This window comes from Aptenodytes patagonicus, chromosome Z (assembly GCF_965638725.1).
Source record: "Aptenodytes patagonicus chromosome Z, bAptPat1.pri.cur, whole genome shotgun sequence".
Classification (NCBI taxonomy): domain Eukaryota; kingdom Metazoa; phylum Chordata; class Aves; order Sphenisciformes; family Spheniscidae; genus Aptenodytes; species Aptenodytes patagonicus.
Window position 1 is genome coordinate 920,698 of NC_134982.1, and position 24,844 is coordinate 945,541.

At 42.6% G+C, this 24,844-nt stretch overlaps 1 protein-coding gene across 5 annotated transcripts in view; it reads right to left on the reverse strand.

Moving 5' to 3' along the window:
- Positions 1-24,844, reverse strand: part of LOC143172360 (WD repeat-containing protein 7-like) — a 151,127-nt gene that overhangs the window by 15,911 nt on the left and 110,372 nt on the right. For all 5 annotated transcript variants that reach the window (XM_076361702.1, XM_076361705.1, XM_076361701.1 and 2 more), the window contains 2 exons: positions 24,350-24,432; positions 17,962-18,061 (listed from right to left, as the gene is read on the reverse strand). In XM_076361702.1, coding sequence (XP_076217817.1) covers positions 17,962-18,061; positions 24,350-24,432 — 183 coding nt within the window. The remainder of the gene's footprint in view (positions 1-17,961; positions 18,062-24,349; positions 24,433-24,844) is intronic.

A 24,844-nucleotide genomic window follows, 5' to 3' on the forward strand; every position in this document is an offset into this window, starting at 1 on the left:
TTTTTAAAAGGTATTTACACTCTTGTTTCAGCTTTTCTTTAAAGGAAGTGATAGTCCTTTAGGAAAAAGGACGACAGTTCTTACACACAGAGGTGACTGACAATTTATCTGGCTAAACACTGCCAAATCTGCATGGGGTAATCTAGGGATTCTCTCTTTAACAAAAATAGCTTTTCTGAGAAATTATTTCCTATGAAAGTTTTAAGAACAATGTAAAAAAAAAACCCAAACAAACCAAGAACCAAAACCTTATTCCCCTTCCCAGCTGGATGGTTCTCTGGACAGCTCCAGAAAACTGCTTTAGCAGTGCCTGAAGAAAAAAGCTTTTTACAGAGGGGAAAAAAGAAGAACGAGGCCACTTTTTGTGTAGGAAATAGTGTCTGAATAGGAAGTAACAGCTAAATCAGATATAATTTTAGATACTTGGAAACTCTATTTTCTTTACAGAGCTCAGTAAAAAATCTGCATACCTACTTTTCTGTCACTGCTCCTAGGGACACAACTCAGTGATGTAATAAAGCTGTAACTCAGCAGGGGGCTTGTGGCCTCCAAGCCTGGTCAGTAAGTTTAATTTCTTTTTCCAGTCTATTTGACTTCTGTATACTGAATTGTACCACTTCAAAAAGAAAAAAAACCCTTAGTGGAATGGATTACACTGTCGGCTGAGGCATAAGAGTTAAGTAGAAAGCCATAGTTGAATCAATTTTTTATTTAATTTTTACTAACTTTGGTTATTCAAAAGCAGTCCTGATTTCTGCTCTTGGACTCACAGTCCTCACTTGGCATCTACCCCTGCCTTCCCACTTCCAAGATGTTCCTGTATCTGCAAATGCGGTATGCCCGCAAAGGCAGAACAGGCAAGATCCTTTAAGCCAGTCTCCAAATCAACTAGAAGAAAGTATGGAAAGAGAAGTTGCTGATCAGCATGACCTAAAAAGCAAATTTAGTGATTCCTGAGGCATTACTTAGCCTACTGAGGCTGGAAAGTTGGAGTGAAGTTACGGTATGAATTTATAGCTCACTCACTAGGCTGTACGTGAGGACTCTCAGTTTGCATTTGTTACTTGTAGCTTAATGCATATATTTATATGTGCAAAGTAGATTTATCTGTGATGCACAGAGGCAGGTTTGGTGCAGATCAACAATATCCAAGTGGAGAGTTAATGCAGAGGAGTTAGTGTGCTGTAAATTCACACCTTGGCTAAATCCCCACCAGCCTCCCATGTAGAGGCATATCAGCACAGTTTACTCATAAAATATACTGCTAAATTACCACCAGCTAACCAACTGGGCATAATTAAACACTGTTTTTAAAAGACATTTGAGAAACTTGAAAAAAGTGGCTATTTTGTTATTGCATCCGTAACATAGCTGGGATTTGCTGTTGATAGGATAAGACCATTTCTTGTTACAATGAAAATGAATAAAATCCTTCAACTGTATTATTGGGCACGTTTCGAAAATCGGGGTAAAGCTACTGCAGCCTATAGGAAGAACGGGTCTGTCACACACAGGATAGCATGATGGCTTCCTTCTGCGGTGAGGCTATCTTGCACTGGAAATACAATGTAAGAAGAACTAAAGAGCGAGGCTGGCATCTGTACCAATGAGGACATGAAGATGTAAGTATGGCTAAGTCCTGGTGCAGCCGAAGCATGTCCCCTTAAATTCCTGCCCTGCTTGCCAGCGATGCACTTATTACTACCTTGTATTATGTTACTATGGATTTTCCCTTGTGAACTTTGCTATTGCTTATGTGACTCAGATTCTAAACAAAAGCAAACATCCCCAGCCCCCCTTGCGCATTACCATGGCTGTCTGTACCACAGACGGGGCACAACAGGGTATTTTTAGAGCAGAAGTACACTGCATTAAACACGCCGGCACATGTGCTACGTGCCTGGAGGACAGCACGACGGCATTCGCGCTGCAGTCTAACGGCTTCCCTTCCCTTCCCGCCTCCAGTGAGAAAAGGATTTTGGCCTATAAAATTAAAAGGTTATACTCAGTAATTATCTTTTATCTGCAATTTGAGGATGTGTATTTCCACTAACAAGTTTTCCTGCCTCATCTGAACTTGTCAGTGCGACAGTGTCAGTAAATGCACTTACAGGTTCAGATTGCAGGATAGCTATCTTTCTTTTTCTGCCTTTAAAATACCGTATTTGAGAACAGTATCTTTTATTCAGTAACCAGACTTAACTAAAACAAGCTATCTGACATCAGCAACTATTCATTCCAAACATAATATGAAATAATTTTCTGCCTTATGTGAGAATAAAAATTCGCAAAGGCATCTAGGTACTTCTGCTGAGTTGACCCTGGCTGGGCGCTGGTGCCCACCAAAGCCGCTCTATCACTCCCCTCCTCAGCTGGACAGGGGAGAGAAAATATAACAAAAGGCTCGTGGGTCGATACAAGAACAGGGAGAGATCACTCACCAATTACCGTCATGGGCAAAACAGACTCGACTTGGGGAAATTAGTTTAATTTATTGCCAATCAAATCAGAGTAGGGTAATGAGAAATGAAAACTAAATCTTAAAACACTTTCCCCACATCCCTCCCTTCTTCCTGGGCTTAACTCACTCCCAATTTTCTCTACCTCCTCTCCCCCAGTGTCACAGGGGGATGGGGAATGGGGGTTGCGGTCAGTTCATCACACGTTGTTTCTGCCGCTCCTTCCTCCTTGGGGAGAGGACTCCTCACACTCTTCCTCTGCTCCAGCGTGGGGTCCCTCCCACGGGAGACAGTTCTCCATGAACTTCTCCAACGTGAGTCCTTCCCACGGGCTGCAGTTCTTCACTAACTGCTCCAGCGTGGGTCCCTTCCACGGGGTGCAGTCCTTCAGGAACAGACTGCTCCAGCGTCGGTCCCCTGTGGGGTCACAAGTCCTGCCAGCAAACCTGCTCCAGCGTGGGCTCCTCTCTCCACAGGTCCTGCCAGAAGCCTGCTCCAGCACAGGATTCCCACGGGGTCACAGCCTCCTTCGGGCATCCACTTGCTCTGGTGTGGGGTCCTCCATGGGCTGCAGGTGGATATCTGCTCCACTGTGGACCTCCATGGGCTGTAGGGGGACAGCCTGCCTCACCATGGTCTTCACTATGGGCTGCAGAGGGATCCCTGCTCCGGCACCTGGAGCACCTCCTCCCCCTCCTTCTTCACTGACCTTGGTGTCTGCAGAGCTGTTCCTCTCACGTATTCTCACTCCTCTCTCTAGCTGCAATTGTGCAGTTTTGGTTTTTTTCCCCCTTCTTACATATATTATCCCAGAGGCGCTATTACTGTTGCTGATGGGCTCGGCCTTGGCCAGTGGTGGGTCCGTCTTGGAGCCGGCTGGCATTGGCTCTGTCAGACATAGGGGAAGCTTCTAGCAGCTTCTCACAGAAGCCACCCCTGTAGCCCCCCCACTACCAAAACCTTGCCATGCAAACCCAATACAGTACTGAAATAAAATAATACTATGCACAATTAAATTACTGCTTTGACTGCTGAAGCTCTGATTTTAATTCTGCAGTGAGCCAAATAAAGTACCCTGGACCAAACAGTATTGATTCTAGCCAATGTTTAAAAGCATCTTTTGCTTTGAAATAAACCGAACGAAGACTCAGGCTTCTCTTTAATCTTCCAGTGAAAATGACAGAGTTTTTACGTACAAAAGCTCGTATCTGCATTGTCTGCAGATTCCTCCCGGTGAAGCACTCTGAGGTTGCCGAAGCAGTGATGCTCACTGCAGTGATCCCACAGAGGGGACCTGTGGGCTCCCCCAGCTACACATCCTCCATCGGCTGCTCTCCCTACAGACACCCACCCGGGCAGGAGCAAGCGCCAGGGTAAGGGAGTGATGACAGAGGAAAACATCTAAAGAATGAGATACCACTCAGCTAAATGAACCATTTGTTTTCGTGACAAGCCCTTTATGCATCCAGTACTACAGATGTACAGCAGGTTTACACTAAGCATGGCTCACTTCAGTATCAGTTACAAGTATCTCTATGAAATGCAGTTCTACGTATCTATGACAAAAACCAAGATTTAATCAATGAAAATAGAATATTTTATGGCTTTCTTGACTATACTGCATGCTTTTCTCTGCGTGCACTTTACCAAGCCATTCTCTATTCACAGGGAACACGGACCTGATTGCAAGTCCCAGCTGGTGTCCAGACCCTGGGAACCCCTCGGTGTACGCATAAAGGTATCAGTAACAGCAATGACATTGGCTTCAGCAGGTTTCTTTACGGGAGAAAAAGTTTTCATAAATTACACATCAAAATATACAGCCATATATACAACCCTATATCATCTGTAGCTCAATGCTGGCGACGAGTGTCTGTTTTCAGAGGGAATTCTCTACGCTTCCAAGACTGGAGCCACCAGCCAACAGGAACACACGGACAGGCATGCAAAATACCCAGGCTGAAGTCAACAGTCAAAAATCCCCTAAAAATGAGAACAGTACTGGAGGTAGACTGCTGTTATTGGAGGCAGACTGGTATTTTCCCATAAAATTCATGGACCTGTTCAGTTTGAGCCCTCTTGGTGGGAAGAACAGGAGATGTATTTTCTGAAAAAGGCTTCACCTCCTACAGTGGTAAGGGGCCCAGAAGATGTAACAGCAGCAGGCAGCTTTAGTTCTCATGTTTTAACTGAAGTCTTTATAAGCGACTCTGTAAGGGCCAGTCTCTCATTATATACCCAAACACTTACATTTCTAAAGGAAAAGAAAAATTATCGGATAGCTTGTGCGTACGGATTGATTGGGGGATTTTGGACTGGACTCTGTTGCCCAGCAAGAATTTACCTGACATAACTTTAAATAGAGACAATCACACCAATCCCAAGTTTCTGGGCTTCACATACAGTCAGTGAGAGAAAAAGATACTCGAAAGTCACATGTAGGAGCTCACGCATCCCTCTGTGGCAGATACCTTACAAAGATAGATAAAATGCCTGCTGCTTACCTGTGCAATGAGGAAAAGCCCCCCACAACAGAATGTAGGAGAGTTAATGCTTATGGATTATCATGATTATAAATTAATGAATAATGACACTAAATCTGTTTTGGCTATAAAATAGTGCTAGAGACTCCGATGAGCAAAATATTACTAAGCAACTTTCAGACATTAATATCTTCCCATCATTCCAAAGTCAATGACAATCATGTATCCTAAAATCTAGTTACCTGAAATATATCTCTACAGTCTGGTAACACTGATTTAGTGTTCAATTTGAAAAAAAAAGTAGAGGAGTATCATTCTTTTTGGTGGTAATGCACCTCTAAAGAAAGGAATTTCAATTGCATGTCGATGATAATTTACAATCTTATGCAAAATATTAATTATTTGTTTTGAATTTAACATGAACCTTTAGTTGCATTCAATTTGCTGAGACTGCTTCTAGCCTAGCAAAAATGACTATGCATTTTTTTTTGTTCGCATAGTCTTAATAAATATATTTCTTTAAAAATAAAAAAAGAAAGAAGCACATATCCTGGGTCATGACTTTGCACAGTACGTAAGTCACTTCAGAAAACCTCAAAACTGTCAGTTTGTAAAATCAATGAAAAAACCGACATTTGGAATGGGAAGCGTAATTCAGCCACGCCGGCAGCGGCAGGAGCACACTGCGGCAGCATCAGTGAGCTGCAATGTGGCACGTTTATCATTAGATAATCACTCCCCCCGAGGATTAGCAGCACACAGATGAACCTTGTGCCACACAGTACACTTGGGGTGTCATTAGCTCATGATAACCCCACTCCCTGCCATCTCCTATTGCTTAATTAGAGGTTACAGAGGTTATAATAGGACTAAAAGAACTTGGGTGAACAGAACTTGCAACGAGTGATACCTTAATCAATTCAAAACTGGGGGCTGCACATGTGTAGTCAACAAAGCCATAGATGGGAGACCACAAGCATGCAGTATATTTTAAAATTAATGAGCTAAAACTTCAGGAGAATGAAGAAATCTAGACATACACTAGGCCTTATTTTCCCTTGACAAATTCCAACTTTTTCAAGTAAAATTTTGCCTAATTCAAATGCCATGTATAAATACTAAAAAAAAAAAAAAAAAAAAAAAGAGAAGGATTTTAGGATACCAGCTCACCTGAAATAATTTGTCAAGTGCATCCCAAGCAGAAGAAACAAGGTCTCCAGGGTGTCTCAGCAGAAGCACGCTAAGCTACGCACACGTTCAAGAAACTTCAGCGTGACTGCAAAATTACAATCGTGCTTCTCAGTATGTTTTATTTTTGGTTAAAAATTGCCAGCCATGCTGAAATGGTGTGTTCAGCGCAGAGCACTGTGGCAGAGGTTTAACGGCATGTCTTCTGCTATGTTTTGTAAACAAAGGCCACATTTGCAGATGGAGCAGCCACAGATCTGCTGCACTCAGAACTGTTTTCCAATTCACTATGAAACATCAATTATCTTTATCAAATAACAGTATCTCATCTCAGTCCATTATCAAGATGGAGTCTTATTTTAGCTGGACTGCAGCCCTATCTGTATATCAAGGCTGGCCGCAGTGCCAGAGTGAGTGAAAGGCTGTGAAATAATCAATAATCATCATCAAATTGTGGCCGACAGGTTGTGAAGATGGAAGTTTTTGATGAAACCTCAACCTTTTTTTGTGCAGCTGATAAAGCTTAACCTTTGCAATACCTGATAACTATGACTCAGTTAAAGGCAGCTCTGCATACACTTAAAAGCTTTGACTGCTCAAAACCCCGCTGGAATCGCTCGGTTGAAGTGCATAGCACCTTCATGCCATCAAACATCCCCTTGGTGCTGAGCAAGTCAGCGGACACAGAACCGCCGTAAACCTGTTTCGGGGATTTTTATACACACACGCCCTTGTCTTCCAAGAAGGGAGAACCATGCTCAGTCCTAAAGTTGTACCAGTAAAAGGTCAGCCTAAAAAGGACAACCTGTGCATAACAACGAACAGGAACAAGAGGAAAAATTGCCAGCAAGTATTTGCCTATTTAAATTAAACAGGCAGCTTTCTGTTATCCAGAATAAAAGCAGGATGAGATCACACAGATAAAGAAAAAAAAGTATAAAAACATACATGCATTAGGCTAATCGCATAGCAGCCTTTCTGTTAAAGTTGTTATTCTTATTCAGCCCTTTTCTTATGACAATTTCTTTTCAAAATAGAATTAAGGCACAGAATAAGGTTGTAAACATTTTGTACTGGGTTTTCATTTTTGAGCATAGCATGAGTAATCTGCAACCTGAATATAACCTCCCTGTGAAGAATGGAGAGGTGATTCAGCCGTACGTTTTCCCTTTTAACTATCCATCAGTTTCTCTAGAAATAGAAATTTGAGGAAATTTGTCAAAAGTCACATGAACAAGCAGAATGGGAATTTCAAGGAATCATAGAATCATAGAGGTTGGAAAAGACCTCTAAGATCATAGAGTCCAACCATCTACCCAACACCACCATGCCCACTAAACCATGTCCCTAAGCGCCTCATCTACACGTCTTTTAAATACCTCCAGGGGTGGGGACTCCACCACTTCCCTGGGCAGCCTGTTCCAATGTTTCACCACTCTTTCAGTAAAGACATTTTTCCTCATGTCCAATCTAAACCTCCCCTGGCGCAACTTGAGGCCATTTCCTCTCGTCCTATCGCTTGTTACTTGGGAGAAGAGACCGACCCCCACCTCGCTACAACCTCCTTTCAGGGGGTTGTAGAGAGCGATGAGGTCTCCCCTCAGCCTCCTCTTCTCCAGGCTAAACAACCCCAGTTCCCTCAGCCGCTCCTCAGAAGACTTGTTCTCCAGACCCCTCATCAGCCTCGTTGCCCTTCTCTGGACACGCTCCAGCACCTCGACGTCCTTCTTGTAGTGAGGGGCCCAAAACTGAACACAGTATTCGAGGTGCGGCCTCACCAGTGCCGAGTACAGGGGCACGATCACTCCCCTACTCCTGCTGGCCACACTATTTCTGATACAGGCCAGGATGCCGTTGGCCTTCTTGGCCGCCTGGGCACACTGCTGGCTCATGTTCAGCCGGCTGTCGACCAGCACCCCCAGAGAATGTACATCTCTAATTTTCTGGGCCGGAACAGTGTTTAGGTAGAGCATGGAAACAGAAAGGGCACCAGACAAAGCACATGTAAGCACAAAGTTACAGCTATGTTTATATTCACTACCTTAAAAAAAAACCCCCACAATCCAAAACACACAACCAAACCAAACAAACCCCACCACCTTGACCAGCCTTCTCAGCATTCAAGACAACTGTGGAAGTTCACTGCTGGTCAGACTGAGCAAGTAATGCAAAAACTGTCTGGTATTTTGATTAGACAGCTGGAAAGCCTTCATAAAACTTCAACAAATTCTGTGGGATGTGGCGATACCTTTCAGCATTATCACTGAAAAATTGGTCATAAACCTCCAGGCCGCCACAACACACCCAATGGGACAAGCCAGCCCTCACACTGCCTTACTCATGAGTGAGTCCCAACTGCTCCCCAGGGAAACTCAACCAGAATAGCTGGCCGTGCAGAGACCCGGCTGCGTGCAGGACACTCCTGCCGAAGGTAAGCTACACCATGAGGTGGGGCAGGAGAAGGCCCTCCACGAGCTTGCACGCCGGTGGAGTCTCTGCAGGTCCCAGCTACGCCAACAGCCCGTCTTCTGCTCCTGGAGGCTCTTGAGCTCCTCGGTGGTGTGAAGTTTTTGTCCGCCTCAGTTGCAATAGAGGCAACTACCCTATCTGCCTGCACAGAATTGCAGCTCAGCTCACAACCAGTCACTTGGACCCAGTAGGAAAAAAAAAAAATTACCTCTTGGGCATTAACTTCTCAGGCTTATCAGGCCATGAAAACTGATGTAAAACCAACAATCAGTTCAGAATACATTTGCATTTCAATTCAGCAAGTTATCATCGCAACACCAAATCTGTGGTCCCTTTCCTACACCAAATTCCTGTTACATTGTTTAGCCCATTTCAAGGTCTCAGTCTCAACCTCCAAGAGGCACATGAAGACACTGGAGGACTAAAATGATAATTAATGTCTATTTCCTGGCAAAACCAGAACTGATATACAAGATTAAAGGTTTATTTATACCCACTACCAGGTATATCCAGAATCTGGCTTAAAGCTGCTGAATTTTCTCTTCAGACAAAAGAATAAATTGCAACAGAATCCTTTGCTTTTCCAAACAAAAAATTCTTGAGTAAAACGTGCATTGATAAATGTAGCCAAACGTAGGAGCTTTGAATGAAGCAGCCAAAGAGCTCACAGCTCGTTAACATGGACTCCCACCAATCGTTAGAAAAATGAGGGTGTTCCAGGGGAAGGAAGAGAGCTCATCGTATTAGTTACACCAAAGTTGTACCTTAAAGAGCAAAGAGAAAGACCTGAATAATTAAAAGCCTACCTACCTGATGCAAAACCCCCCAAAGAAAGGTATGTTTCATATGAACTTGATGCTAATGAAACATTTATATAAATATAATATAAACATTGTCAAGAATGTGGTTTTATAGAAAAGAGGTTGTATCAAGCAAGCTTACTGAAATGTATGGTTTTGATGATAAAAGTCAAAACCCTCATGTGGCAAGACTTCTGAGAGGTGTTTGGTGCAGTCTTACACATTCCTGGGAGAAATGAAAATGATACATAATGAACAGGTTGGCTGTTAGATGGATTAAATATGGGTTAATCGATGTGGTTTGGAATGCAGCTGTAAACAGAAAAACTGCTGAATTGGTGCATTTCTCCTGGGGTCCCAAAAGGGCCTGTCTCAACCTAAAAGCCATGAAAAAGCTGCTGCTGACAGAGCTTGAGGAGAGCACCAAGAGGGTTTGGGGAGGAAAACTCTGAAGAGCACAATCCTTGAGAGCATCCTGGGCTGGCTGGGCTTGCCAGCATTCCTCCAGCCTGGAGGAGCCTCATCTCTTCAGTTTATCAAGTACGATGGTGGGACTTTGACCATGTCTAGAGCACTCACTTGCAGAAAATAAATTAACAATTTCTTACGCAAATTAACAGTTAAATGTAACATAGGACCTACTGGTCAGAAGTTGAAGCTAAAGCAAAGTCAAACTAGAAACAAAATATAGCTTTAATAATGAAAATCATTAACTACTGAAACAGACTATAACGATGCTGGCAGATTTTCCGTTACTAGAAAATTTAAGATCAAGATAAGGTGATCTTCTGAAGACACCCATTGCCCCGTGATGCTGGATTTAAGCACCCTGCCCCATGCAGGCGGTCAGATCTGATGATTGCAGAGATCCCTTCTCACTTCTCTCCTTCCCTCTGCTCCAGAGCCGCCAGTCATCAGCTCCCTCCATTTACAATTTTGCTTTCCTGAGAGAGACATCACCTGTGATGAATACACACTGAACTGCTAAATGCCGCTCTGGAGACCGCCGATGTCACTCTGATGGATGTGGCACCAGGCACTATTAAAAAAACAAAAAAATCTGCTCTTACAGGGAACTTGGGTCCTCCCTAGGTGTGGAGGGGGCTCAGCATCTCCCGGAGGGCTGCTCCGCACACCGTTGGACTGGGAAATCCTCCTACAGAACCTTTACCTCCCATCGTCTGCCTCAGCATACTGTGTTTTTGAAGGGTTTAAAAATATTCTGGTCACAAAACCACTATTTCTCCAGCAATGGAAAATGCTAAATGGATTCAACAGCAAATATTGTATGAAAATATACCAAAGTTTAGCTAGTACTTTAAATAATTCTAATTTAAACTTCAGAACAGAGTTCCTAGTGCAGTTTAATACTAGAAAATTGCCTGTTGTGGAGCAGTTCTATTTATGGAAGAAACAAAGAAACCCCCCCATAGCGGCAGTTCATAGTAATAATCTAAAGTACAGTGTAAAATAATGTTAGTGTAAAAGACAAAACTATTGTGAAGGAGTCCTCCCCATAATCTCCTCTAAGATACGGCTATTTAATAGTAAATTATAATGTAAAGAATTTGAAAAAAGCTGGTAACTTATTAACTAAAACAAAGCAGCTAAACTGTTTGATATTGCTATTTGTCATAATTATTTTGGAACTTATTATCAAAGCATTTAAAATTTTAAGACTGATCTTGGCATTTTATATCGTCTCACTTTTCATAACAGGTTTTTTTTTTTTCTTTCCTTAAAATCTCATGAATTCTTTTGATTATTCAAACATTTCAAAAGCCGTGCTGATAGAGCCTCACATAACCTTTCCCTGAGATTTGCAGTAACAAAGCACAACCGAACGAGCCCCCTTTCTTCAAGTCCTCTGCCGCCGTGCAGGACGCAGCTCGAGCGCCGGGTCCGGGTCCCCCCCGAAACGGGGTACAAAGACAACCCTAAAAAGGGTCCAATGCCTTGCCCCCCATTATAATGAAACGCTCTCCAGAAAGGCAGCAGTTGCTCTACGGGTAGATCGGTTGTCTTCCAGAGGCGCGTAGCAATAAGATAGTATGTTTTATTATGAGTGTCATGGAGACAGTGTGAAAAATCAAGAGCCATAGGCAGTAAGCGGCAATGGGTCAATACTGTTCACCGAGACATTGTGTAGATAATCAACAACAAGGCCCTGGGTTCTCTCTGCGCTGCAAACAGCTGAAGGGCAAATCAATACCGCCATGGGAAGGACACTGCCCGGCTCCGCTCCCCACAATACACCGCTGCTACTGCAGGAAAGCACCCGAAAAACCAAACGAATTCCAACTTCGCTTGTGTCTAACGCTGGGCACTGGGAATACCAAGTAACACTTGGAAAACATTTAATAAATAATTTAATGGGGGGGGAGGGAACCTAATCTCTATATTAAATTATGGAAAAAATTAGATGAAAAAAAAAGATGCAGATTTGGAATACTCATGATATAATACAAAGGGGCTGCAATTTTCACTCTGATTTAATGTTTTAAAAATAAACTAAAATCCCAACCCCCCGAAATGAATATTTCCTTGAAAGTATAATTAAATGTAGAACATTTTGAAATTTTTAAATATTATAATTAATGGCCTATCTTTTAAATTATTAGGTAGAATTCACATGTTAATATGCATATCTGCACAACAGCAATAACGCAAACCAAAAGCAAAATACTGAAATGCAGATAACGTTGGCTTTGAGGCAACATCTTACTGGTAATATTAGTAATTGACACCTTGTTAAATAAGTGATACTAATATAGTAAATTTTGCTGGAAAAAACCTATCATACATAAATGTTGATTTATTATTTGCTGAAAAAGGTGATTCTTGACATCCATCATTCTGTTAATCATTAGATGTAATTTCTGAATCAGTACGTACAACCACCTTTCTTGAAAACAAAACAAACGTGCTGGAAGGAAAAAACCCATACAAAATTTTTTTGTTTCCTATTATTTCAGTTAAAATGCCTCTCTTTTTTCTTCAAGCAGATCATAAAATTCCTGTCATTAGCACCCTATTTCACCTATAGTGTAAAAATAAAGTAACCACATTTAGAGCGCATGTTTAGGCCAGCGGTTTGTTCTACTGATGATAATTACTACAAATTTTTCTACCAACTATAAACTGTGTTAAATCAGCGACATAATTTCAGTAACACAAAACCCCACACTACTCAGATCCTGCCATCAAACTGAACTTAAAAGGGATTTTTTTTTTTTTTAGCATAGCTGTGTGATATGAAAAACTAACATTTTAAGCTTTATTTTCATCACCGTAACTGTGTTAGTATGCACAGTGCTAAGTTACCAGATTATAGTTTCATGAATTATTCAACACAAACATCACAAAATCAAAAGCAACTGCAAGCAAAGAAATCTCTTTCTTTTATGGGGGTTTCTGATATTTTCTTCAGGCATCTCCAGAGCAATGTGGCTTCGGTGCACCGGGGCGGCACCCTGTCGGTGCCAGTGATGCCCCAATACCCACCTGCTTCGCCCGCCCACGCAGCATCCGCCTGCGGGGCTGGGGAGCAAAGATCTCGGCGCGAGGAACTCACCTCACTTCTCCACTGAGCCAGCGGACAGGTCTTACAGCAACCGCTGGCTTGCCTTGGGGATGAGGAGCCTGCCTGCCCCGAGGCCGCTGCCCGCAGCCCCGAGCAGTCCACTCGCACAGCTGCTCCCCGCCTGCCCAAACCTGCACAGAGGGATCCCCAGCAGCTCTAGCAGTCACGGCTCAAACACCCCATTGCAAACAAGGCTCCCACAAGCTATCACAGCTCACCTGAGCTTGCTTTCTTGATCTCAGAAATGAAAAATGTTGCCCCTGTAAGCAGGTTTCCAGTTTGAAGCACCAGAGCAGAGATGCTGCGCAGACCAAGTAGGAAGAAAAAGATGTTCAGTTCAAGGAAAAAGGAAGCAGAAAGCCCTTCTCCATCTCCAGGAGGGATTGCCTACTTTGGCATGTGACCCAAACGAATAGGAGCATGTTGGTATGGGCACATGTTCCCTCCTGAACAGCCTCACAACCATCAGACGGCTGTCGGAGCATGGTCCTCTACTGCACATCAAGCGCATAAAACTACACTGACCATTTTTCGGGAAAGGTAAGCATGGGGAACTTGGGGTGAGCTTGGAGAACCCTACCGTTTCTCAAAAAGGCGAGTGAAGAACAACATTTTTTTAGTGCTAATATATCTAACTCTGGTTTATGCACACATGATGTACTGTGAATTCATTGCTTCCTAAGTGCTACCAGCAGGTCCCCCAGCGCTGCTCTCCAAAGGCGTTTGTGAAGCTCAGAGGTGATGGGCAGAGGTAGCAGATCCAGACAGACACCGGGACTGAGCTGGGGGACTGCGCACTGACATGGAGCGGGAACCGTGCAGCCCCCCTGCTTGGGAGACGGGTGACATCCCAACGGTACCATCGGCTATAGCACACCAACCCCCGGCTTCAGCAGGGCCAGGACAGCACCGGCACGCCCTTGGCTGAGGAGAAGGATGCTGGCTGTCTACAACACCTTTTGGTGCAAGCCAAGGTTTGAGTTTAAGCTGCAATGCTTTACTTGATGGAGATCTTTATTCCCTAATGCTCTTCATAGCCGCTGTTCCCTGGGACCACAGAAGGCGACGGTGGTTTAGACCGGTTTTGGTGTGAAAGAAAAGAAAAACTCAAAGATGTATTTCCCCACGCGAGCTCCTGAGCTGTGGGGGTTCGATGACCTGAGACCTACACCCTACGCTAAGGGACGGCCTTCGCAGTAACTGGGTAACAAACCACCAAAAAATGCATCAGGAGTAAGTAACAAATCTAAAGGGAGAGGAGGAGGTTCTGCATTACAGGAACACACATGGGCACAACAGGGACACGTCAAAAACGTGAGCTTTGACATGCAGTTTCATCTGGCAAAATAATATTCAGATAAAAAGCCTTTCAAAGTTCTGCTTTCGTGTGCTTTCATAAAAGGTGAGAAGGGAAAGAAGATTTGAGGAAGCTCAGCAGTAAGACTGGAATAAACACTGAAGTCAGTCTGTGTGCAGCCCAGGACATAAATGAGTATTTTGCCTAAGGAGGATTAAGAAAAATGGAGAGTACACTACAGGGAAGGAGTTTTTACAGTCCTATGTTCTTTTCACCTTTCAAAACAAAGGCTGAAAGTGAGCAGTAAGGCTGCCTGTAAATAAGGCTGAAGGGTAAAAGCCAAGGAGAGGAACCACTTACTTAAGCTAAAGGTCAGTGCTGGTACAAAGACTTAGGTAACCATAACTATATCGGTGTGGGAATAAAAAGAAAAAAAGATTTCTAACCCTTGATATTTTAACCTACCAATATTCTGGAACAACCTTCCACTGGGTGTCGAGAAACCCTAGGCTTTTTCAGATGGAGCTTGCTCAGCTGTTAGAAGTCGTGATGCCTGCTGCAGCAGAACAAGCCTTCATGTCCCAAGGAGCAATACCCACAGCTTATTGCTCTCCCCTTCTGCTTAGCTCAGCGTTAATCTCAATTAACGTATATCCTTAATGATGAGTATAAATGGGGGGCGGGCGGAAGGGGAAAGCAGCTCCCCCTCTTCTTATCCAATAAGTAATTCTGATGCCTGATTAAAAACAGCTTACGTGTGAGTTGTCATGGGGTAACTAATAAAACTTCCATATGTATTTCAAACTTTTACTTTCAAAACACTAACATATTTACTAAATGCAAAATTATGTTTATGGCTTCAGGAAAAGATTCAAAGAATCATCTTTTTTTTAAATAGTGAATGACTAAGCAATTTTTTGGTACTGTGTTTCTGGTACCATTGTTCAAGAAACATTATAAACAGAAAGAAACAGAATGAGCTGAAGCTAGGCAACGGCCTGCGTTAGACAAACATTTTTCACGGTAGAAATGAAGCAGCAATTAGTACAGAAAGTGAGAAGGTCCCAACGGGACAGCAGGAGGGAGGGAGGCTGGCCAAGGGCTCCAGCGCACCGTCCCAGCACGGGCAACTGCTCACCCAGTTCTCGCTCTGTGTTACAGCAGGGCCCTGATCCTCACGGGTACTCCCCAGGTAAGTGTCCTAATTCATGCTCGATTTAAACATACCAAGGCAGTTAAAATATTTTTATAAACATTTTGAAAGGCTTTAATTTTTGTAAAAAAGTAAATTAAAAAATTGACCTTTTTTTTTCCAATTTCAAAACTTATTCATCTACACAAACCTGAAGTTATTTCACGTCTTCTGAGCAGCCTAAAATCTGCAACTTCAGAAATAACTTAAGAGATCAGATTTAGAATAAGAAACCTGTATCCAATAGATGGCGTTGCCCCCTAATAATCATAAATCTGGCACTCACCAAATTTTTCTATCTCATGAATAATAACAAAATCTGCAAAGGACCCTGCACTAATTATCCTGAAAGTCCCTTCAGTCATCCCCATCTCCGCTTCCCACGATCTCTGTGGAAGCTTATTAAGAAAGTAAGAAAACAAGTGTTGTGAATATTCACCAACGCAACAAATTAACCAAGCAAATCATTCAGACAATTTACAGGTAGAAGTCTGGAGTCAGTTCCAGAAGCCCAAGAGAACAGACTGCCAGCTGACAGGGAGGAGAGCGCGCACATGTGAGCTATGCACCATCCCCTTCAAACAGCTGGTGGGCATTACACAGAATCCATTTTAAAAGAGCCGAAGAAAAAAGTAAAGAAGAGAAAAATAAGGTATTTTAGCATGCTTGCCAAACCAAGGGCAAATCAAGCCAGAGGGATGATTTTCATGGAAGATTTAGCCCTAGACATACATCCAGCTGTAAGCACACTTTGCTGTCCTGCCTACCAGCACCTCTGGGCATCTGCAGAACTGCTGCGGATCACCGGGTTGTGTAAGATGTGTTACAGACCCACCCAGAACTCACATGGTGAAGCCAGACATGCCAGAATTACCCTGTACACTAACAAACTCCTCTGCTCACCTCGGAGCCAGCTCAGTAGCTGCAGTAGGAATTAGACAAACTTAAAAGTGCAAGGATGACAGCACCGGTTAAATGCTGCTCCTAAATGGAAGGACGGGGTTTGTCACCACTCTCCTTGTGCTCTGAAAACAGATGCAAGGAAGTGTACAGCTGTGCTCTTCACCTCTCCCTCTCCAACAGCATCAGGAATTAGCTGTTAGTTTCAGATGCCAAGACTTCCCAGACTTATTTGGACTTTGCACTCTCCATTTTCAGTGTGATGATGCACGCTGAAAGGGATTGTGGTCAGTATCTCCTAATGGCCAGCCGGAGATGTTCAGCTGCTTCATCACGCCGGCTGCCGAATAGGGGGGAAAGAAGTCATGCAACATGCACAGGTTCCTCGCACAGACAATCAAGGGAACATATTTGGAAAGAGGGATACGCACAGCTCTGCAGCCTGGTGGTCATCTTGGCTAGGACTGCAGGACAGCAAAAACGCGCAGTGACATCGGATATATCAATATACAGCAGTTCTTGTGGACCCATTTTATAGTTTAATTAATAAATCATGATCCAAATGACTTAAGCTAGAACAAGATAGAGCAGTCCACATTTCCTATTTGCTTGCATTATATAGCTATTTATAAAATAAATCTGGCCATCTTAGCTTCCATAGGACGGCTGTCTAAACAAAAAATACCGGAACATACAATGTTGTCAGCTACTAGATTTGGAAAATAAACCCCAGAATTTCTGAATAGACAATGAACCAGCCATGTATACCTAAGCATGTGGTTCTGCCAGAAAAGTACTGAGTGACACTACAGATCTAGCAGGAAGAAATCTACGCCACTTTCCCCTTAATGCATATTTTGTAAGGACTAAAGATAACAGCTTTTAGAAACAACAAAAAAAATTATATTTACACGCACAGAAAAAAAGAATAAGGCAGATTCAAAATACAGATGTTTTATCCAAGCTTTACATAAAGACTATTGAAATTCAATGAGAAATAATAGCTGATCACATAGTACAAGGAATAGTAAAGAACATTACCAATGAACGTTTCTGAAAAGATAAGGCAAATACTTTGTCATTTAAACATTTTTAATTCCAAGCACTCATTTCAACATTATTCTTAAGTATATCCTCTTCTAGGCCACTGGTAACTGGTAAAAAAATACGTATCTTATTTAACATCAGAAAAGTATAAATACCTCAAACATAAGCATCATGGCATTTTGTAGAGAGGCATTTTAGGGAAAAAAAAAACCCTCAGTGGATTTTCTCTGTGACTTTGATAGTAGGTAAGTATACTGCTATAAACCCTAACTTTTAAAAATCAGATTTTTCATTTATTTCAGAGCAGGGGTATCCCCTAACTTTAGGCTTTCATTATTAACCCATCTGTGGGACCCATTCAGTTCCAGTGAATGAAGACAGTAGGGCTCTATATACTTTGAGTCCTTCATTAAACTATTGATCCCCTCAGCATTATCCATAATGTTCCAGCAGCTCAGCATGTCAGCTGATGCAGAGCTCGCTGCTCTCCCCTTTCAATAACTTCCACACTTTATGGGGAGGAAGTCACAATGATTTATTTACCTGACATTTCCCAGTCCGGATGTCGTAGAGGGCCACTGAACCATGGCGAGCTCCCACTGCTATTCTGTGACTCCGCTCGTAATAGCTGACCATGTAGAACCTGCATTGAACATTATAACAAGTAACAGGTGAGATCTGACCTGCCTGCATGATGTTAAAATTAATTTGCAATGCCATTGGGTAATTAACATTAGTGCTAGAACAGAGATTTGATTTAAAAATCCATCAGCTGCCAGTTTTCATATTTGGCATTCAGCAAACAAACCCAACTGATGTTTGATACATTACCGCAGAATCGTATCAGATTTATTTATTTTTATTATACAGTGTTGAACACTTCCATTGAGTCTGGGAATAATCTGTGCGATAGTCGCCAGGTCCCTGAGTGTCCATGTGCATATCTTATTTACAGTGGAACACTGCAATAATGCTGGATGTCAAATGGTTAAACAAGACAATCTTAACACCCTGAACGACTTCAAAGCATTTTTCCTTGAAAATCAAATGAGAAAGAATGAGAGAAAGCATAGGGAAAAATATTCAAACTCATAAATTGTTGTTTGGCATTGGGGGGGGGGGGGGGGGAAGGAAAATTTATCAAACACTCTAATAACATCCTTCAGGTGAAAAGGAACTGAGAAGCATGCAATAGTCCTTAACATTCAGGCATCAATTTGAATTCAAACAATTGCAAAATTCAAGGAATTTCTACACCTTGAAACACAAGAGACTCAAAATCCTTATTTCAAATTGAAGTATTTGGGACTATCATTGTGCCTTTCTTCTAAAAGGGAGAGCAGACCTGTGAAAACTGCTGACTGCATTTCCAATTAACTTTTAATTTTATGGTTAGATTTTACTATAACAATCTGTGCCAGAGATTTCTGGAATCAGTCTATAAAAATATGTTGCTGACCATATTTATGGCTTCAAACAACAAATCTTACAATGATCTATCTCCTTGTTCTTCAGGATTCCCAGAGTGCCATAGCAACTGCTCTCGTACAGGTATGATACACTTGTTTCTGCAGTGCAGGATAGCAGTCAGGAAGAAAAACAGCATGAAACGTGGTGTTACAGAAAAAAAAGAAAAAAAAAAAAGAAAGAAAATTGCTAGTTGTTGTGCAGGAGAAAGGGCAAGACTAAGCAGCTCAGACGCACTTTTGCGTCCCTGTCCATCGATCCCCAAGGACGTCTGCCATGTCCATCATCCCTCCCCGGCTCGCCGCTTTCAGTTTCACTCTTGGACTCTCAGGGTACCTTCCATGAAATATTTTCACTTGCCCTTCAGTACTTCCCCTTGCCCTTCCCCATCCACAACCCCATGCAAGCCCCCTGTCCCCTTCTGGTGGAAGGGGTGCCACCCCACGTGTGGGGCCGGTGCACATCCTCGTAGCAAAGTGGGGCAGACACAGGGAGGCTCCTCCCGAGGCACTGCCCCCCCCGTCCGCGGCCCCCCAGGACCCACACCCGGGTGCCTCGGACCAGGCTCACCAGCTGCACCTGCACAGAAGAAGGTGCTGCAGCAGAGGGACGCAGATGACTTCACGCAAGACCAAAGGGAAGGCGCCGACCGTGAAAGACCTGACAGCTCTGCTGGTAATTCCCATTCGAGAGGACAAGACAAAGACAAAACCTACTTAGGCTACACCAATTATTTCCTTATCTAACTCTTACTCTACCTGGCACAGCCAACCAATATTGCAAAGACCTTCATGAAAGCCTACCAAGCCATCAGACGTGCTATCCCATACTGCCACGTGCTGTGGCCAGCACAGAACCCTCCCTTCCCAAAGCATACAAGTAGGATGACGGGCAGCTTTTTAACACTCCCTTTTCTTGGGATATGGAAATATTTCCAGGCCACGTACCACCTCTGTTACTTTCTTTTGCAGCCAGCATCTGCCTCATCAATCTGCTTTCCATATTCCTTTGGTCAGTGGCAGCCACACAACTTATTTATTTATTATTGAATAATAATAATAGTTTCTCATTTATTATTAAGACGACAAAAAGGAGTGCTTAGAAAAAAATCAAAAGCTGTTGGTAAATAGCTCGGGAGCAAGAGAGGCAGGAGCCAGTCATGAGAAAAAAGAAGAGAAGAGAGATAATGCTGTGGGCAAGCAGGTACCCACAGGGTCTAAAGCCCGCCATACATGGTGAATAAGGCATGGGACTGTAATAAGAGAGCATTTGCATTTTTCACCATTTCATGTCAAACTGCAGACACCTGCACAATTAAAGTTGTGCCCCAGGTGAAGAGGGAGGGGGCTATTTTTAAGGCTATTTCATATAACCAGCAAACTCATGATTTATATATATAAACTTATAAAAAAACCCCACACACACTGCTTGATCATTACAAGTAAAATGGACAACAAAAAGTTTCTATATAAAATGTTTCATATTGCCATTAATTCTATTACATTACTGAATGGGCATAGTCCACTTGTCTCCTCCAATAGATTCAGAAAGAGAATATCACATACTATTATATGTAAGCAAACAGCATTTCTCTCCTTACTGCATTTAAATGCCCATTTAGACAGAGTGCTGAATCAGTATTTTTCTTTGAAAAGAAGAATCCATCAGACTACATAACAACAGAGGGTCTGGGGAAAAAAGCTTCAAAGAAATAGATGTTTTTGCGTTTAATTTTCTAAAAAAAAAAATTACTCCTTAAACTGACATTCAGTCATCAGCTCTTTAGCGTCATTCTTTATCTTTTAGTTAGCTTAGCATTGTTACAACCACACATAGATTTAAATATTTTAATCCTCTGCACCCCTTTCTGAACGTCTGTGTGGTAGAGTTCAATAGAGAATGATGTGCCAGCATGTATTTAGACTATGCTACAAATTCGTTTTTGCAAGCTGGTGCATCTATATCCATAGTTGGCATCTTAACAGAGACCCTGCTCGGAGTGCTGCCCCATTACTGCTCAGCAGAGAAGCTTCCGTCGGTCAGCAGAGCACTTCTTCCAGCTTTTGGAGGAACTCTGCTGGAACCGACAGGATTGTGCTGCTGTTGCTGGTACCAGCTACTCCTCCACGTTAAAGGATGAGCTGTGACCTGCACACAGCCTTCCCTCCTATCTTTTCCAAATGAAAACTGGGTACATAAAGGTAAAGATGGTCCAGTCTCCCCCTGTGATCTCCTCACCAGTCTCTTCCATGCGTACCACCAGGTCCTCTGCAATACAAGTCACCAGCCAGACGATGCGGGGATAACACGCTGCAAAGCCTGCAAGCTGAGCTAAAGCTGGCATCGTGCAGTGGGCTAACCACCTGGATGCCACGCTGCAGGGTGGGAACTCAGCGTAAGCAAGCTGGGTTAATGACTGATTAGGAAAATGATCTTTCTTCTTCCATCAAATACTAGCAAGCACACTTGCCCGTTGGAAATGGGGCTGCTGGGCCTGGCAGCAACACTGGGGTTCAGTGAAGGCCCATCAACTGTTTTAAAACCTGAATATAGCCATATCAAACACTTGTTATTTTAAATTTAATCTATCTTCCCGTGTCAGACCTTACCATTACACAGACTGCTTTAACTCAGTGGCCTGTACTAAATACATGACCTGACCAAGCAGACTCCATCAGGGACCACTCAGCTATAATACAACTGCTGAATCTGGAAAATGCTCAAGTCAAACAGAATTTTGCAGCCTTCAATACCATCCTTCATAATTTTAAAGAAATTCAGAAATATTTCATATTCATTGCATTGTACTTCAATAGTTATTTTATTCTGATAAGAAATGGGTTTGCATAGAGCATGCCAAAAGGTATTACGATCCTCTATAAAGAATAACATTTATGGGAAAAACAAACAGACACCATAATCATATGCTGTAAGACATGATATCCAAAAATACCCACAGTGATGGATTTACCTCATCACCACCGACCAGGATTGAGTCATGCTCACAGCAATTAATGGCATGACTGCTACATTTGTACAACAGTAAAAAAACCTGAAAACCCGAGAGGGATGATAATCAGGTACTTTAACCCAGCACACTGCTGCTCCCGGCCCTGGGTTTAATGTTCTGCTGAAAGAGGAACATCGCTTCCAAGAGACCGCAGAGGCACCAACAAACATTTGCCATTATAGCCATGAGTAAGGTACTTCTATAATGTCCTCTGAGGCAGAAGAGCTTGCACACCAAGCACTGGGACACCTGAATGATTTTGCCACAACAGGGGTGCACATAATGCAGTGCAGCAGAAAGAGCACTGCGATATTAAAAGAATTAACAATAGGATTATGTCAAAGTGCTTCCACTTGGAATCTCTCCAGAGATTCAACCATTTGCTAAAATCTGATGAAAATTTCCATTGGGCTGTATGATCACATTGGTGGGGTGCTGTATCATTTTTACAATGGCTATAACTATGTAGAATAGGAAATATTACTAGTAATTTAACAAAATTTTAAGATAACCTGTCACTATAAAAATACAACAGGAATAGGGAGATTTTTGCACTAATTCCCACTTATCCTTGCATTTATATTTTAAGGTAAGCCTTTTAAAGTATCAGGAAGAAGGAAGATTACCTCTCTCAGTATCCTACCTGTCGACAGGATAATTTTTCTTTTCTTGAAACTATTCAACATTTTAATAGCTTATTAAATTAAAATGTAATGGTCGACAGATGATTATTATAATTTATTGGTTGTACCAGTTTAATAGTATAACTGGGATATTTATCATAGCCTAAAGATACTGTAAATGATCCCATTTTATAAATCGCATCTTACTATGTAAAAGTACCATTTTAAGAGCAAAGTCTTAGCCCAAGACAAAGACAACTGACGATGCCGCACTCCCGCTGAAGGGCAGTGGGAGCCGGCAGCTGAACCACCACTTGTGCCTTTCGGCGCCCTCCGAACTGCCAAGTCACTGACAATGCGAGCACAAGACAGCCACTGCGCTTCTCTTGCCCTTTGATTTTGTGCAAATTCATGCTTGTTATTTTACCGAGCTGCCTGTTGCCACAGATGGAGAGCTTTAAATGCTGCCAAAGCCGTTTCCACATGCTGCAGAGTGCAGGGCAGCTCTAAGTGACCAGCAGCGCTCTATACACTTTGCGAGGTTTAATTTCAATTGAATCTCCTGTGTCCAGTGCGAGCATCCCAGAAATGTTTCCAAAACCAGGGGAGAGGGCAGCCTCCTACCATGAAGGCGAAGGTGCTACTCACTGCCTACAACAACAATTTTGAGGACAGCCTGCTCGCTCGGTGGACGCCTGGGAGACAGTCACAGGGCAGAGAAAGCAAGGCTCTACTCCAGGAAGGCATTTGATACTTTCTATTTCTTATCCACATTTCACTGATCTTTCCTATGGGATGGCACTGCTACACAGCTGTGTGAACAGCTCAGAAGGACGTGGAAGTGCCTGGTCAGGAGATGATCTCCCTCAATAACTATGCCCTACTGCCAGCTACTATGCAGATTACAGCAGTTAGCTATTGCCATAAAGGAAATAACATTTATTCTCAAAACTCTACATTGGAGGATGTTTTGGTGAGCACAACGGAGTCAGGCTTAGATTTCCTATAAATGAAAAGTTTACTTGCTATTTGGCTAAACTCCTGGTGTGAGAGCATGCTTTGCTGAAGGACTGTGCTGCTGACAACAGATCTTGAAATGCAAGCAAAGAGAAACACAAGTAAAGAGCTCCTGCTTTGACAAGCCCTGGGTCCTCAGCACATGGGGAAATCTCACTCTGACACGTACCTTATCCCGGCTGCTCATGGCCTGGTCTGAAAGTACTAATGGACAGCAGCTGGCTGTATTTATGCAAGCCACCACGATGCAAGCTCCCTGCACGGGGTATCTGGGAACACCACCACCACCACACCCCCAAACCACATCCTTATTTTCTGCTGTCACCATTTTCTTTTTTCCCCCAGTTGCTTTGATGGTGGCAACTAATTCACTCAGGCGAGTTGTGCATATTGGAATCTAACTTGTTACTCAAGTACATTGTTCTCATTTTTGTAACAACAAAGATATTAATAAATCCTTTGGAGGAATCTGCTCAGCTTGTGTCGCTGTTCCAATGGAGTAGCTAGGATACATGGAGGGGTAGCAGGACAGAGTTTTTCAAGAGATTACACAATACTTTCCTCTTTTTGGGCTTTTAAAACATCCAAACTTCAAGGAGTTGTTAATGCTTTTCTTTTCTGATCCACATCTCTGTCAGATGTGGCAGAGAACTAAAAGCCTACAAAGGCTTACGGGTGAGCTAAAAACACTCTTCACATTTGCTGTTTTAAGGGGCAAGCATCATGTAAAAGATTGTTTCACTCTTAAGTAAGAAATATATCCTGCTGGTGACCCTAGGATTTACTTCACAGTATTCTTGGAGGAAGAGCTCACCTGCAGATGGCTGGAAAGCATTCCTGAAGACCCTTTTTCTTAACTAAAGATCCTTCAAGGCAATACATGATGATGTCCATAACCTTGGAAGCAAAAGTTAAAATCATTTAACGTACTGTATTTTATGTTTCATAATAAAAGTTCTAACAGGCAAAAATAGAGAATTTCTGTGCCTGACTGCATCTTTTGATATCTAACTTTAAAATACAATTGGGATAAAACAAACAAGAACTGTCTTGCATATGATAGAGTTTACAACAGCAATGGTACTGGCAACCATTCAGAGTACCTGTAAACAGTTACAAAACAACAAACTACTGGTAAACATAAGCTATTGGAGCTCTTTACGTAGCTCTGGTGCAAAAAAGGACTCTGGGAATCAGTATCAAAGTTACAAATCTGTTACATCATCTGTACCATTCTTCAACGATATTCATCAGCATCACTGAATGCAACAGATAAAACATCTACGTGATCCCCCAGTGCGCCCAAGTA